At 43.4% G+C, this 16,392-nt stretch overlaps 1 protein-coding gene and 1 long non-coding RNA gene across 2 annotated transcripts in view; one reads left to right on the forward strand and one right to left on the reverse strand.

Moving 5' to 3' along the window:
• Positions 1 to 298: 298 nt before the first annotated feature.
• Positions 299 to 16,392, reverse strand: part of LOC135816742 (protein sidekick-1-like) — a 44,243-nt gene continuing 28,149 nt past the window's right edge. The window contains exons 9-12 of the mRNA XM_065329856.1: positions 15,680 to 15,766; positions 7,215 to 7,691; positions 5,126 to 5,269; positions 299 to 765 (exon numbers count right to left, since the gene is read on the reverse strand). Coding sequence (XP_065185928.1) covers positions 764 to 765; positions 5,126 to 5,269; positions 7,215 to 7,691; positions 15,680 to 15,766 — 710 coding nt within the window. The 3' untranslated portion in view covers positions 299 to 763. The remainder of the gene's footprint in view (positions 766 to 5,125; positions 5,270 to 7,214; positions 7,692 to 15,679; positions 15,767 to 16,392) is intronic.
• Positions 9,636 to 11,725, forward strand: LOC135818459 (uncharacterized). Its single transcript, XR_010553686.1, has 2 exons — positions 9,636 to 10,391; positions 11,184 to 11,725. It is a non-coding gene; the product is annotated as an uncharacterized LOC135818459 (long non-coding RNA).

The raw sequence follows: 16,392 nt of genomic DNA on the forward strand, positions 1-16,392 counted from the left end.
AGCGAGCGCCAAGTGGAGCAGAATCTGTCTGGGCCTACTGTCAGTTGCAGCCTAGAGTCGCAGGTGAGGCACTGTTCATGATCATACCACTGGCTTTTCTGCTTGCCTCCCTGGAAACTTGTGTTTAAAACTATTAAAATATGTATCCTATGTTATGACATAATATTGTCACCTCACCCACCTTGCACATGTGAGCATCACACTACTCGCCCATGTCATTCATTCGCGCTATAATTATTACCCAAGCTTGCTCCTGCCTATATGAATCACACCTTCAGAAACATATTGTCAGATGCTGTCTGATGATCGGTTAAATCTTGAAACCCAGAGACACAGCTACGCACTGTTTCCTTCCTAGATACCAGTATGTAGTCAAAGGAAATGAAGTCCATCAGAAACCAGATGCATACACCATGCAGCGCAGTTGACAGCAAGAGTTTGCAAAACAAAGCGCGGGATGTATGTAGATAGCTATGCATGAATGTGTATGGATAGCTACACAAGTACATGTATGTGTGCAGTGAGTTTATGCACCACGCTGTTGGGGTGGAGCTATTTAAAAATGCTGTGGCATGTATGTTGTGAAAATGGTATGCTTCTGGCAATAGCCGGATTGGAATGGTCATGATGACAGAGTTTGTTAGGGATTTATCATGATGACATCGGGTAACCTTGTTCCATTGCCTGCCCTTAGAGATGAGTCTGTGCTTGTCTCCAGCGAGAAGAATTGTATTTCCTTTCAGAGAAATGCGATCCAGGACAATCCTTTAGAAAGAATGTAAACACAAGAACATAAATAATAATTAAAGAGAAAGGATCAATAAGTTACAAGTCATAACTAACAGGCTTCTAGCCGAGTCTGACGCGAACCGTGAAATTTTTTATTTTTGTTTCATCGCTAGCATTCCACCAAGGTAACGAGATATTATACAGTCAGATAGTGCGACAACAAGGCACAAACTGACAAGGATATTGAGACATTCAATGACCTGACACCTAACTGTGACACATCTATGGAGCGCAAACCAACAACCTTCCACCTTGGAAGGCTCAGGTGTGGAAAGTTCCAATGAGGGTAAGGGATGCGCCAAGAAGATGTGCACGAGCTATATCCACCGTCAACAAGGAATGTCGAACGTTGTAGGATGATGACGACGAGACTAGTAAAACCATTGGACGAACCGGTCTAAATACAACTCGAAAACGCAAGGCAACAGACCACCCAACTTGGGAGGCTCAAAGGTATGTAAAAAAACACAAAGAGGGGAAGCCAAGCGGAGACGAACTGACACAAACCAAAAATCAATATCCTACTAAATTCCATGTTGATGTAACGATGATGGACAAGTTAGGTACAATAACAAGTAGTTTCATGCGACAGGAGTTTCGCCGTATGGCTGGTGACGGCTCATCATGTGTGCCTATTATAAATTTTAACCCTTTAAGTCCTAGAACTATTTTCAGAAAATGCAATATAGCCGCTCTTCACATATCTCTGACAATAAGTTGAATATCTCCATCATTTCTAGGTCGAAGTTGGTTGTTCCTACGTGGAACATACGCTTCCTGCCAAACTTGACACTTGACTGACTCATACGCCTGCCATCCGGAGCATTTGAGGAGCATGTCGCACCTTCCACTCGCCAAACCTACAAGAATGCACCACTCCCTGCTCCATACACAGTGTTTCGGGTAATTCACCCCTCATTAGTTGAGCTTGGATAGGCTGAGGAAGAATGTACCTGGAAAGCACCACTTATATAATGCTATCCAGGCCAAACCATCAGCAGGGATACAAACTGACCAAGACGCTCCATTTCTACCGCGACAAACACCTCATAAGGCGCCAGGTAGCAACGTGAGTCAGATTCGCTCAAGGAGTTGTGCTAACCCGATGGACCTTTAGAAGAGGTGATTCGGTCAAGTATTCGCGAAGTTACGGAAGTTTGAAGTCGCCCGGTATACCCTGCATACCGGTTCGGGTACCGTAAAGTCCGCTGAAAAGGCCCACTTCGCAGCAAACGCCCACCTGAGCGGGCGCATACCATTCTCATCCTTTTCAGGTGAATAGAATTGTACACGACAGTCATGAAGGTTGAATATGTACGAGAACGACTGTAATGCCTAGAAACTGCCTATGTCTTACCAGGAGGCTCTGCAAAAGCGATTGTCATTATCTTGCATCAAAGAAAAACTTCTGTCGTGATTTCCTTTCATTCGATAAACAAGTCATCTTTGAATCAGTTCGTTCCCCATGTGGAAATGCCATGGAGTCTACTAGTATCTGGTTTACAACAAAACATGAAATTTCTGCATTGGTCAATCAAATCATGCTTTCATTGATGTGTTGAGTGAACATACTCCACACATCGATTTTGTCCTAAGTTACTACACACTGCATCCTGGTCGCATTGCTCTCCATAATAGGTTACACATGTGCAGTGCGCGCGATGATGAAAGACCGGAAATCCTACCCTGGGCCAGATCTAAATGTATGTTCGTACTCACACTGTATAGACTATTTCGTATTATCTAATTGAATGCATACCGAGTTGTTCTGTTGTGTAATTGAATGCATAGAACATCCTAGCCAGCAATCGCATGTCACGATGTACATTGAAAACCAACATCTTATTTTCGCGAATCGACCTTTTTTTTCAGCATCACTTTTCAACGAGGACCAAACAAAGTCGGCCGAACGAAGCCTAGAGGAAGAAAATCATCTTCTCCACTTCACCAACACGATCCTGACATAGGTCCGAAACTAAACAACTAAAAAGTCCACAAGAAAACTGTACGCCCATCACCGCGCTGACTTTGGTCTGAGACTTTTTATTACATTCAAAATGTACGAGGAGCACACAAAAAAATACTGACGTGCTTTTGTCGCTCTCTACTCCTTTTTCAGGGCACGAAGGTCGTCTCCACTTTCAAACCGGGAACAAGATAATTATTCCCGTAGCTATGAAGAAGACATTACTTCAGCAACGTCTGGCGCTAGCCAGGGTCCACGCAGCTTTAACTTGGTATTTGATTGTTTGTTTGTTTGTGTCACGCCTGGTGCTATCCCGTATCTGTCCCGTACCGTATCATACCATCAAACACAGCTGGCCACAATATTTGCTGTTTCCCGTATCTGTCCCGTACCGTACCATCAAACACAGCTGGCCACAATATTCATGGTATTATGTACACGACTCCCTGATGTATAGGGAGACTTTCTGGAAAGAAATAGGGAGACGAGGAGGAAATGCAATTAGAATGGACGTTAGTTGCCGAATAGGTGATAGGATGCGTCAGCAAAAACATGTACTTTGGAAGAGAGATCCCGTCGTCTCAAAAAAAGCGTGAACGGGCGAGTCAGCGCCGGTCACAGGAAACGTCGGAAAGAGATCCCGTCGACTCCAGAACGCCCGTGATCGGCAGAGTCAGCGCCGGTCTCAGGAAACGTCAGGACAGACATCCCGTCGACTCCAGAACGCCTGTGATCGGCAGAGTCAGCACCGGTCCCAGGAAACATTTCCATCAGTTCTCACAACATGGACGATGAGCTAAGCAACAAAGCATAGCGTAGGGTCCTGAGCTTCCAAGCTCTCTCGTTGATGGTCCTTTTCAGCTGCTCCACAAGCGCAGGTAATGTACACCAAGGGCCACAGAGCAGCATCCATTCTACCAAAACAGCTAAAATGCAAGTGAATGTGCAATGCCTGAGTACATGAGTAGTCGAGTACAGTTATGCAGTAAATCGTCAATTTTAGAGTTTCTGCTTCAAACACCAACTAACTTTAATTAGCTATAAAGATTACATCAAAGGATCAAACAACAACTATTTTCTTCATTTTTTCGGCAGAAGGCTTCTTCTTGTGCTTGGCCCAGGCCAAAAATCACACCTTGGAGGAGTATAAAATGTACAACTCCCAGATGTCCTCAATTGCTGGTCATGGTAATAGTAGATTTTTCGCAGTTCGAATTTTCGTCACTTCACGAATGTTTGTTGTTTGTCCTGTGGGGATGCGACTAGATGGTTGGAGCTGACAGTGTTGCGAATGGCAAATGGCCCTCAACGTGTGTTTTCACAACTCCATGGGCGGCACTGACTCACACTGCCGCCTGGTGCTCATGAGGTGTTTGCTGCACAGGAAGTGGAGCGTCACTGCAAGTTGGTATCCCTAGTGATGTTTTGGCTCGGAGAGCACTACATAATGCAGTGCTCTTGGAGCAGAAATTTCATTAGCCTACTCAAGCTCAACTGATGGGGGTGGGGGGGGGGGGGCAAATTCCTCGAAACACTGTGTATTGAGCAGGGAGTGGTGCTTTCTTGTAGGTTTGGCGAGTGGAAGGTGCGACGGACTTCTCATGTGCTCCAGACACAGTCATGAGCCAGTCAAGTGTCAAGTCAGTCGGCAGGAAACGCGAGCTCCGACGTTCGGAGCAGACACTTTCTCCACGAATCATGGTTTGTTCATTAAATCCTGACGAACGAATATTCAAATATTCTGTATATCCCTTTCAGCGCCACGCTGCACTGAAAATTCTCATATTGATGTCGTAAAATTATGATGTTTCGGGCCAGTCACACATCGTCAGAACCACCCCATTTCTTTTCAGATTTGTTAAATTATGGAAATACTGTATTTTCTCTAATATGAGCCTGGGGTTCTTATTTTTCAGTGACAGCTCTACCCGCGCTACTATTAGAGACTGGGCTATTATTGGAGACTGGGCTCATATTTATTCACTTGTCAACTATCAAGCCAACTCCAGTCTATACAGGCATAAACTGACCATAACAAGACTGATTTTCAACCCTAAACTCAGTAATATTGTCAAAACAGATGTTTCACAATAGCTTTGGTGCAAGGAAGGAAGCAGTAGACCGAAAACCTCCTTGAAAATATGTTCTTGGCATGTTGTACTGCTGGTTTATACGCAGTCAATGTACTTGTTGCATACACCAATTGAGACCCACGCTACTATTAGAGACTGTGCTCTTATTATTTCAAACCACCATCACCCCGGGTCATCATTGGAGACAGGGCTATTATTAGAGACCTGGGCTTTTATTAGAGAAAATACGGTAAGTGAACACGACACAGCCTGAACAGCAAAGTGTAAGATGGCTTACATTTCTTATTGTAGACCTTGAAATAGAAGATGAGGTTCAGGGCAACACTGGCAGCGAAGAAAATACCTCTTATGATAGAGACTGCAACTGAAATGTCCACTCTGCCTTGGCTATGACTGTCACCAACCACAGTATCAACTGGTGCTGCAACGCATAACATAAAAAAACATTCTGGTAAGTATAGATCCTATGAGACATTTACAAGCGCTGTTCAGGTTTCAAATGGCAGAATATGATACAACATACACAAAAGTGATACGGTATTTCCGGGGTGTTAGCTGCACCGGGGTCTAAGCTGCACCCCCCCCCCCCCACCCGCCCCCGCCCCTCCCAAGGCTAAAACCCATTTCGGCCGCATGAAATTTTCGGCCTGTACTGCTGCCGTCTGTATACACTATCATACTGAACCTTGCAAAACAAAATTTCAGCCGCAACAAACATGTCCAGGCCGAAAATGGCGGAAAATGAATATGCGCCAAATACTTCTTGACTTACAGTATCATCGTAAGGAAAATAATTGTATTATAAGTCATACATGGTCGGAGGGTATAATGGTGGTTTCCAGCCAGATGCAACAAAGGCCACAGTGCGGCATCCATTCCGGCCAAACAGCTAAAATGCAAGTAAACCCGTATGCCTGAGTGCATGAGTACATCAGTACAGTCATGCAGTAAATAGTCAATTTCAGTTTTTCTGCTCCAAACCTCAACTAACTTTGACTAGCTACCAAGATTGCATCAAAGAATTTTTGCATTTTGCATTTGTATTAATTTTTATGGATTCTCCACAGGCCTTAGCCTAAATCGAGGGAGTCTCCGAGGATCAAATAACCATTTTCTTCCCCGGGATGGAGAGCCAAGGCGGTGTTAGTGGACATTATAGCGTAACTTGTAGTTCCTTGGTCCTCTTTTTCTTTACTGTTACCCACTTTATAAAAAGTAAAAAAGACAAAGGAACTACAAGTTACACTATAATGTCGACTAACACCACCAGTTACTAAACAATCAGCTCATGCAATAACATTGCACGACACTGACCGACGGTACTGACGTTCTACAACTAACTAACTGGTGGTGTTGGTGTTAGTGGACATTATAGTGTAACTTGTAGTTCCTTTGTTCTTTTTACTTTTTATAAATAATCCTTGTCTCTCCATCCGAGTCCATTCTTGTTAACCATTTTCTTCACTTTTTGCCTCGTGAGAACCCTGACAACACACATAATTATGACATATGTGAACATGTTCTGTGTCCTATGCAAGCTGTACACAAAAGAAACTAGGGATTTGTTTGGTGTTACTCTGAGTAACAACCAAAGGATCAGTTGGGGAAGTGAACTGCTTGAAAAGAGAAAAATGCTAACCCCACTAGGACTCTAAACTAGACCATGCTTTTCATGAGCAATGCTCTAACCATTTGAGCTATGGGACCAGGCCGAAACAAGAATGCACCAAGAAGGTTTTCACTCAGGAGGTAGCTCACGACACATGCCACACATAAGTTACTGATGGCACTTGGGTCGTTTTCCCTCCCCCAGGGGACTGCCTGAAAAGAGAAAAAATGCCAGACCCACCAGGACTGTAACTCTCGCGCTCGTCGCGTGTTTCAGCGCATGCGCAGTGCATGAAGACGTCAAGTAGTCGTACAATCTATGACTTGACCACTCTTTGACAGCACGGTGCGACGCCCACGCGCAGCGCAGGGAAACAAAAGATGAAAAAGAGAAGCAAATCATTCAGTCGGTGACAGAAAGGGGGGTTCGTCCGAATCCTGTAAAAAACCCTGGGTACCCGCCCGAAAAGCTCCGGTGGTTAGAGCATTGCTCATGACAAGCAAAGTCTCGGGTGCGAGTCCTAGTGGGGTTGACATTTTTTTCTCTTTTCAAGCAGTTCACTTTCCTCGACTGATCCTTTGAATTTGAAGTTCCCTAAATCCTTTCAAAAAACACATAAATCCCTACTTTGTTATGTGTGCCTCTTGTGCACTGCACTCCGCTCATCAGGGAAATTGGGCATTCTAGCAGATTGAGGAGCACTGCGTCTGTGTAATGTGTGCTCAATGGTGAGGTATATGCAATCAAACATGTGTACCTGAGCAAGCGGAGATTTCCTTTGTCCACATTCCACTTTTCTGGCATGTGATCAGTTGATGGCGTTGTGACCAGTTACCAGAAACATACAGGCCTTCTCTGCATGTGACGTTAAGTGAAATGTTTGCTGAGAAGTTCAGTTTCATCAGATTGATAATTTCTGGTGTGGGTGTACTTGCAACAGATACAACCCACCCTAATTCACTGGGTAACTTGCAAAAAGCAGGTGGTATTGGTTGATAAGTTGGTTTATCAGTGACATCAGGTTGCACTCTGACTGCAGCTGTTGTAGTGCCTACAGTGACACGATGTCCAGGACCGACCGAGTTGACAGCAAACACCGTGATCAAAACACTTCTGCTCTCCTTTAGTCCAGTTATGGTGTAGAGTGGCATTGCAATGTTGATATCGTTGCTCACTCTCTCCTCAGTATCTCCTCTGAGAACACTATACTGAATTACGTAGTATAGACTACCACCTGGAGCAGGGTCAAAGACAAAGGTGAATAACAAAATACTGATGACTCAGATGGTGAGCCAAGGAAAACATGGAAAATGTGGGCACATGTTGGTCAGCGCTATCGAGCAGTGCTCAAGCTGAATTTCATGCAGTGGCATGTCGCAGTACTCTTTGTCAGTTTTGTGCTAGATTGTGCACGTCTGACTGTTCAAAAGCTGGTTTAGTTGGTGGACTCGATCGCATACCTTGTGCCCACATTTTCCATGAAAAATGATGAGCTGCCTATTATCATAATTATTGTGCTTGACTGTGCCGAGTGCTGCTGAAGATTGTTATATGGTAGATTGGCTATAATGTTATAGTTGATCGAGCATAGATCTGCTAAGAGTTTTAGAGCAATAAGCGTTATCATGAACGCCTCTTAGCAAATCCTTGAACCACAAGTTGTCGGATCACTAATGAATTTAGTTCTGACTTCTCAATCCGATCATGAAACTATTACTTCCTCCGGATACAAAATCTTCGTGACTTTTTCACATGACTTTCCAAGGAGTTACTGTGCTCAACAAAAGTGTTCTATTGGAAGAGAAACACTTCAACACGCCCATTGGACATGTGTAAAATATCTACCAGGTCGATTGATGGGAATAGTGTCTCAGTCTCAGTCGCCATCACTCGATTCATCACGGCTAGAACCAACCAAAGTGGCAGGTCGATCGACACATTCTCGCATATCACGGAGCAGCTTCTCAGCGTCCATGATCGCCTTCGCTGTTACTAGTACGTGATTTTCATGTGCACCAGTGCTTTCCCTAACATGTAGGTAAAGGCCGCGGTGGCGCTGGTACTCTGATATCGAATTGGCTCTCGAGAATGCTCCGGTACGAGGCGTACCCTAAAACCAAACTTTTCGTATTTTCTCTGCGTTGTAATCGTCCCATCATGTCGCGACTGCTGTGAGCAGATCTCGCCTGTTCTCCTATGCAACCAAGGAGATATCTGAAGTGGAGGCTGCTGAAAAAGGCAAGCTCTTCCACTGAACGACGACTCTATTTTGAACTTTTAAGATTTTCTGTCACATCTTTGCGTTTGGAGTTTTCGGACATCTTGCTGACCTATTTGCACTTGTCTTTGGCTGGTGTTTTTGGGGATGACGCAGATTTCAAAACACTGGCTTCTATCCCTTTGACACTCTTCTTACTCCTCAGTGCTATTGTCCTTCTCTATCTCATTCTGAACCCAAAACTACCATCGACGAGCAGTGAGCGCATTGCTTTTATTGGCAATGTGCCTGGTGGACAAAAATACAAGACATCGTCGCTTCGCTTGGTTTCCCGCACGACACCTTTGCCTTGCGATGATTGTCGGCTTTCCAGAATGGGAATCATGCCTTCCTTCGGTTCGGAAATGTCTTCTGTTGTTGTTTCAGGCCGACACAGCCACACAGAGAGTGACTGAACAGCAGCGAAAATTAGTGAAAAAATGTCACGAAGTTTTTGTTTGCGGAGGAAGTATTTCCTCTTCTGAACGCTTTTATCTTTAACTGAGTATTTAAGTCCTTGATCACATGCACCACGGCGCATATGTATTTTACGCCATTTTGGCCTGGCCATGTTTAGCCGAAATTTTGTTTTCCAAAGTTCAGTGTGATAGTGTATACAGGCGGCAGCAGTACAGGCCGAAAAATTGATGCGCCCTAAATTATGATGGCCAGGCCGCTATCTTTGCCACACTTGCCAAGCAACACCAAGGGTTCCCTGTAAGAAGGCAATAGCCTGTTTAGATTACCCTGCCAGGTGTGTCTTTACCACCATATTTAGATTACCGTAGTACAATTAAAAAATAAGCTACTGCTTCGAGTACTACTGCTACTACAGGCAACTTCGCTTATAACGACACTCAGCGGGGCATCAGAAAAGTGTCCTTATTCGCGAAGTGTCGTTATACCCGAAGTCTCATTATATATGTAGGACTCAGTATAGAGTCCATGCACTATATGATGTCCAGCACCCTATATAGAGTCCATTGGTCCAAAATCCACTATACAGAGTCCAGGAGTCCACTCAGTTTTGATCAGCTTCATCCTGCCGCGCAATCCCCTATAAGGAGTACACTTTTTCTACAAGTCCCCTATTCACAGTCCAGGAGTCCAGTTTATCCAGTCACGCCGTCCTGTGTGTTGTGCCCGAAAGAGAACACATTTTCAGTTTTGCTTGCCTCGTGGCAGCGCATTCCTTTCTTCACTTCAGCCATGGCTGCCAATTCTGCTGTGCAGTTGCTGACAGTAATCTGTCTCGAGCTAACCAAGGAGGATAAGGAGACGTTCAAAATCAAATCTGGAAAGCGTCTTGTGGTTCTCTGAAGACGTTTCATCAGTGCGCGGGATGAAAGCAGAAATTGCAGAACGAGAAAAGTTCAGCACAGTTTAAATCTGACGAGTCAGGTACACTGACGGTCTCTTTCGTTCGACGCCACAAGGATCCCCTGTTTGGCTGGCCATTGCTGCCAGTAAGACGTTTGAACGGTTTCATCAGAGCGAGGGATGAAAGCAGAAAGCGGAGAAAGAGAAAAGTTCAGCACAGTTGCAATCTGACGAGTCAGATACACTGACACTCTCTTTCGTTCGACGCCACAAGGATACCCCTGTTTGACTGGACAAGAGCTGCCTGTACAACCGTGTCAAAAGGCTGTCCAACTACATGGCAGGACGATGACTGAGGTAAGGAAGCTTTTACTCGTTTCGATTGGTCTGCTGTTCTGTCGTTATGCTTGGATTTTTTTTTCCATTTTCAAGGAGCGTATCGCGTTTGTTTGATGTTGCTTGAATGAATGCCCTAAAAGTAATCAACCACTTCGTAATAGTCCTCAAGGACTGCAAGGACTTTGCATCAATCGTATATGATCGTCTAGCTATCATCAATTATTATTTTATTTCATGAGAAATGTATTCAAGTTTATCCCTGTGATAATTATGTGAACTCCACGACACTCTTCCTGTAGTATGATGTCAAATACAATGGGATCCACAAACGCAGTGCCAGTGTACTAGTAGTAGTAGGACTAGGAGGATTGCTTGTATGCCAATGACAAGAAAAAGCTTCTCAAGCTAATACTCGTATTCCCTGAAGTAACCGTTTTGATGTCACGAACATGACATAGTGTCAGTGAAACTGCCTCGTGACAACAAATCATTGCATTTCCATCTTGGGGAAGACTGACTGACAGCAACGCTGTACAGATTGTTCAAATCATCTCATTTCAATTTAGTTGCAGTGAAGTGAAACACTGTGTACACTACATGTATGTTGGTGTGTCTGTGCGTCTTAAGTGTGCACACACGATCTTATTCCTCGTATTACTAATAGATTATTGTCCCCACCATCACCTGTTCACAGGTCTTTGAGTGGATTGATTTTCATTGAGCATCACATTCGTTGAGAACTTGGTAGTTGTGTGCTCCCATGCATCATTACGGTAATAAGCGTATCCTTGTGCTATCTATTTGTTGCAGGTGTGCTGATCTTCAGAAGCTTGCGGAACTGAGTGCTGCTGAACATTTACATGGCCATGAGCAATGGTGAAGCTTGCTATTGCACTCTCAGCATGTGCTAGTATTATGCTGACTACTGCACTATGTTACTCTCTTACACTACTACGTGTATGTAAACGTGCGTGTACCGTCCCCGTACGCATTCGTTTCGTATAATTATTTGTTATCCCTCTTGACTTTACATGTAAATGGGTGGACGTTTGCATGGCTGTTGGAGTTGCGTGTGTATTGTGCCTCTACTCTTTTCTTGGTGTTTTCTTGGCGTTGTATAAGTTTGTGTGTGTGTGTGTGTGTGTGTGTGTGCGCGCGTGCGCGCACAATAATTTGAAAACAAATAATTAATCCTGGGCTCTCCATTATTCTCTTTCGATTCTTGGTTTTTTTTCTAGGTATTTTCTTGGCGTTGTGTGGGTGTGTGCATATGTGTGTGCGTGCACAATAATTTGGCAACACTACATGATTGAGATATCGTAATTTGCAGCGTCTGCGAAGAGACCACTTGATTTGAGGATGGTGTTTGTAGGGTTTTTCATGTAATGAAGTGGCTGCAGTGGCGCCTCAATACATATTTTTTATCTTGAGAAGTGAATGATGTAAAGGATTAAAGGGAGAGGCCGTTTTCTGGTTAATATTCACTGCTTACAGCAGATCCTATGTCTATTTTCGAACTCGATAGGGGATGCCTAATTGGCTGGACTTTATACAGGGGTGTTGTCCACATAAAGACTCTTTATAGTTGATTTCAAAGTTTGGACTCCGTACAGTTGATTTTGGACCAATGGACTCTATATAGGGGTGAAGCCAATTGGCTGGACTCTATACAGGGAGTGATGTCCATCGAAACTTTGAGCTCACAGTTGATTCCAAGTTTGGACTCTGTACAGTGGATTTTGGACCAATGGACTCTATATAGGGGTTGGACATCATATAGGGGCTGGACGCTCTACTGAGTCCAACATATATATATTACAGTTGGATGGGACTTTGCTCTGGGCATGGAAATTCTGTCGTTATTTGTGAATTGTCGTTATATCCGCAGTCGTTATTAGCGAAGTTGACTGTACTAGGTGTACATTTTTTGGTATAACTTATCAAATGTGTGAATGCAGTGTGCAAAGCACTGACGTAGAGGTGCACGGCAAATGAAAACATGGTAGTGCATCCTGTCCGACGGCAAAAGAGGCTGCGGTTTTAGTTTTTCTGCATGTTATCAGCAATGACTACTGGTCTTCAGCAACTTGGGTCTCCTATTTTCGTGCACCAGCATATCTTCTCCAGGTGTCAGGGGCCCAGCTTCCCCGCCCATCCGACTCGCCACACACAACAGCGCAACTGAACTAAAAGTTCTATATAATATCTTGAACAGACGAAGATGGACAGACAAGAAGACCGGACACGACGAGGCAAAACTGATAACTGAAGAAAACGACAAACATCGCGGCAGCATTATATGAGCATGCGCGCAAAATGATGTTGCACGCGCGACAATGACGTAAGCGTTCCATGGTGTATACATGTACAGAAGACTACACATGCAACCAAAACAATGCAACAAAGGCAAGACTAAACCACTACAACATAAAACTAAAGAACAACATAAATAAGCCACGAAAAGTCTTTCACTCTAAACCCGTTACACAACACCTATACTACGCATCCTGTCTATGCCTTCGTAATGCTAACATAATGCTCGGGATAGCACTCGCTACTGATCTTCAGAAACGTGGCCTGACTCTCACTCACAATAAGACTGTTGTAATGTTCATCGGTCCCAAACGGTCACTGGTTTCTCCCACAATTTCATCGTACTGTTAACACATGTTGTACGACAAGCTATACGACATCCTTATACCGTACAACACCGTATTGATGTCTTGCGCTGTCGCCTTCATCTCTGGTGCGGGTGTAATCTAGTGACTTCGTACATGCGTTATAATAGACCAATCCCTTTGTCTGGGTTCGTGAAAAGGGCCACGCCTGCAAGTCAGCTCGTGTGAAGTGCATGGATTTTTATTTAGTTGGTATGTGGCAGCTTATGGGACAGAGAGACTTTTGCTCCCCGAGCTTGTGTATGTAAATACTGTTTTACGTCGACCATAACGGCTCGATTTGAATTGCAGAACGGCTGCTACGATACGAACTCTAAAACCAGAAAAATAATAATGGCTACAATTCCCAACCATACCAAAATGAACTGATCGGTTATATCATTGTATTGCAAAAAGGTTCCATCTGTTCGAATAACATTCATGATGAGCTATGCAAAAAAGCATAGCTTAGGGCCCTGAGTGAAAGAAATCAACTTTCTCTTTGCATTCGAGGGTAATACGACACCGTCTACCACCTTGATGACCTAGGCAAAAAGCATAGGGATGTTATAATTTTTTCATTTCTCCTATTTTTTTCAAGACATAACCTAGAATTCGAACACGCATTATCGCCCTGCATGCATTCCCCCGGTACACTTCGCATACATACTCATTCTTCCAAGTTGCTTCACGTTATGATCTTGCATTTGAGAGCTCTAGTTGAATATTGTGGCCAACTGTTTTGATGGTACGCTACGGGACAGGTACGGGATAGCATCAGGTATGTCGACGGCACAAACAAACAAACACACGCCTTGATGGTACGGTACAGGACAGGTACGGGATAGCGCCAGGCATGCCGACGGCATGCACTGACACTCTTCAAATAAAACGCACTCACCATTGTCATCCACACGCACACACAGCTGCCGCATTGATCTACTGCTACCATTCTCAGATCGACAGCATAAAGTCACACTACACGAATTATGCAAAACAGCGAGCTGCTGCATTCTCACGCTCCATATCATATTCTATTATTCTAGCTACATGTATAATATAACCGGTTGCTTTAGTGATCCTTACTATGTGACGATGTTCCACTGATAATAGTAACGAGAAAACATTCTGGAAAATTTTCATGAACAAACGGCAAGGAGACAATAATTTGATAACCGCAATCAAAATGATGAGCTGAATCGACATTTGTGTACACTTTATTCATGCAATGTAAAACTGTGGAGACAATGTGCAGTAAAACGTGTCGTGTTTGGTGTGGCCAAGCTTGGCCCGTAATGTTCTAGGTATAATATACTGCTGTTATTTGTTGTCACTTTGTCCTTCCTTCTTTCTCTCTTTTCTTTTTTTCATTTTTCAGTTGCAAGTTTATTGTTAGCACACGCATTCGTTATTGCTCTCGCTTTCATTGTTAAGGCCGAGTAAAAAAAATTACTAGATGATCGTCCTTTTTTTTGGAAAAATCGGGGAGGGCGGGAGGATTTTATTTTTATTTTTTTACTTTTTACCCTCTCATGCACACAGTGTACACAACAACATCAAGGTTTTTTTCTCTTTTTTTCTTTTTTTTTCTTTTTTTCTTTTTCTTTCTTCAGCAGATCGATACTGACGTTGTGATATACTAGTAGTATGTGGTCCATATAGTAAAACTCACGATTTAAAAAATAAAATATTTCTTGGGGCGCTGACAAAAACTGGGGCGGACGGGGACGATCATCTAGCTTTTTTTTTTACTTGGCCTAATCATCACACTTGTAAATTTCACTGCTGTAGTTCTTAGTGTTATTTCTCTAACTTAGATTTTATATAATATTTCAATTTTGTTTTCAGTGTCCTTTAGTACAAAGACGATTCCTGATGAGTGTTGTACGAAAAATTGTTTGAATCCTTATTTTCTCTACACTATTTCTTCATATTTTCATCGTTTCATTGCACATTGTCTCCACAGTTTTACATTCCATGAATAAAGTGTACAGAAATGTCGATTCAGCTTGTCATTTTGATTGCGGTTATGAAATTTTTCATTTCAATAATTTTTTATACAAGGTTATGAATGGACTCGGATGGAGAGCCAAGGAGCGTAACTTGTAGTTTCTTGGTCCTTTTGTCTTTACTATAAACATGGTTGTGAGTGAATAATTAGTTTTATTCATTGTTAATTTACGACTTGTCTCCTCGTCGGTTATTTAACTACATTAGTGCGACAATAATAATAGGGCTTGAAAGTGCTACGTCACAGCATAGCAACAATTTCAGAAATTCAAAAACTGGATCCACTTGGATCCAGTTTCTGTATGGATCTAAGCACATTTCAAGCCGTCTTACTCACAGCAAGGTGATGTCGCCAGTGAAACTGACTGATTTGGCTACTGGGGGCGGGCTTACAACTGGTGGTGAAGTAAAAGTCACTCACCCCTGCATACGACATGAGTGGGCTGCTATGCACCCACATACTGAGGCAATAGCAAAGTCACACCTTAGTGGATCCAAAATAGAAATCTGATGTCAACTTACTACTCCCTGGCCGTTTTTGACGTCATCACTTTCGAGCCCTATGGAAATTTGAATATAGATCAACCATACATTGGGGTTTATTGACCTACAGACCATGCTCTTGAAAACAACACTCACCGTAAGTTGTTTCTGGTGCTTGCCATCTTGCCTGCAGTGCAGAGCTTGATATGGGTATGGCTGTCAAATTCCTCACTGGTCCTGGGGCTGCATTGGAGAAAAAGAACAAGGAAAAAATTGAGTGGAATCTCATTCAAGTCTCCAACCAAATCAAAAAATTCCATATTGTCATAAATTTAATCCATCTTCAGACAGAACTGTTTCGTCATTTGTGCATATAAATTTCAAATTGTTCACTTGAACTCAAATCTGTGGATAGCAACTGTTTCGCTCTGTTAGAGCTCCTCAGCACAGCTCATAATTGTTCACTTGTATATTTTCACACTTTTCATGTTCAGCATTACCACACTGCATGCATATTCTAGGATATACTGTGACATTTTCTTACAAATTTTGTGTACATGGTGTTTGTGTGTTCTAGAATATTCATCTGGCTGTCTGGCTGTATTTATGTTTCTTGTTGGCCTCTTCTTGCTTATCAATTTCCTTATGACGCCCAACGGGGTGAATTATTGGCGATCTGCTTCTTTTCCGTGTAGTCTTTTGGACGTTCAGCTAGTACTGTCCTCAGCGATGAAAAGCAGTCTCCCGACCAAGGGCAGGCCGCCCAGCGTGTCTGGTCCTTATCTCACACCTGGATCCTCGAATGCTTCTACCAGTAGTAAAACCCTGCCCTCCTCACGAACACCCCCGGACACTCTGCGTTCGACTGC

Source organism: Sycon ciliatum, chromosome 5 (assembly GCF_964019385.1).
Source record: "Sycon ciliatum chromosome 5, ocSycCili1.1, whole genome shotgun sequence".
NCBI lineage: Eukaryota > Metazoa > Porifera > Calcarea > Leucosolenida > Sycettidae > Sycon > Sycon ciliatum.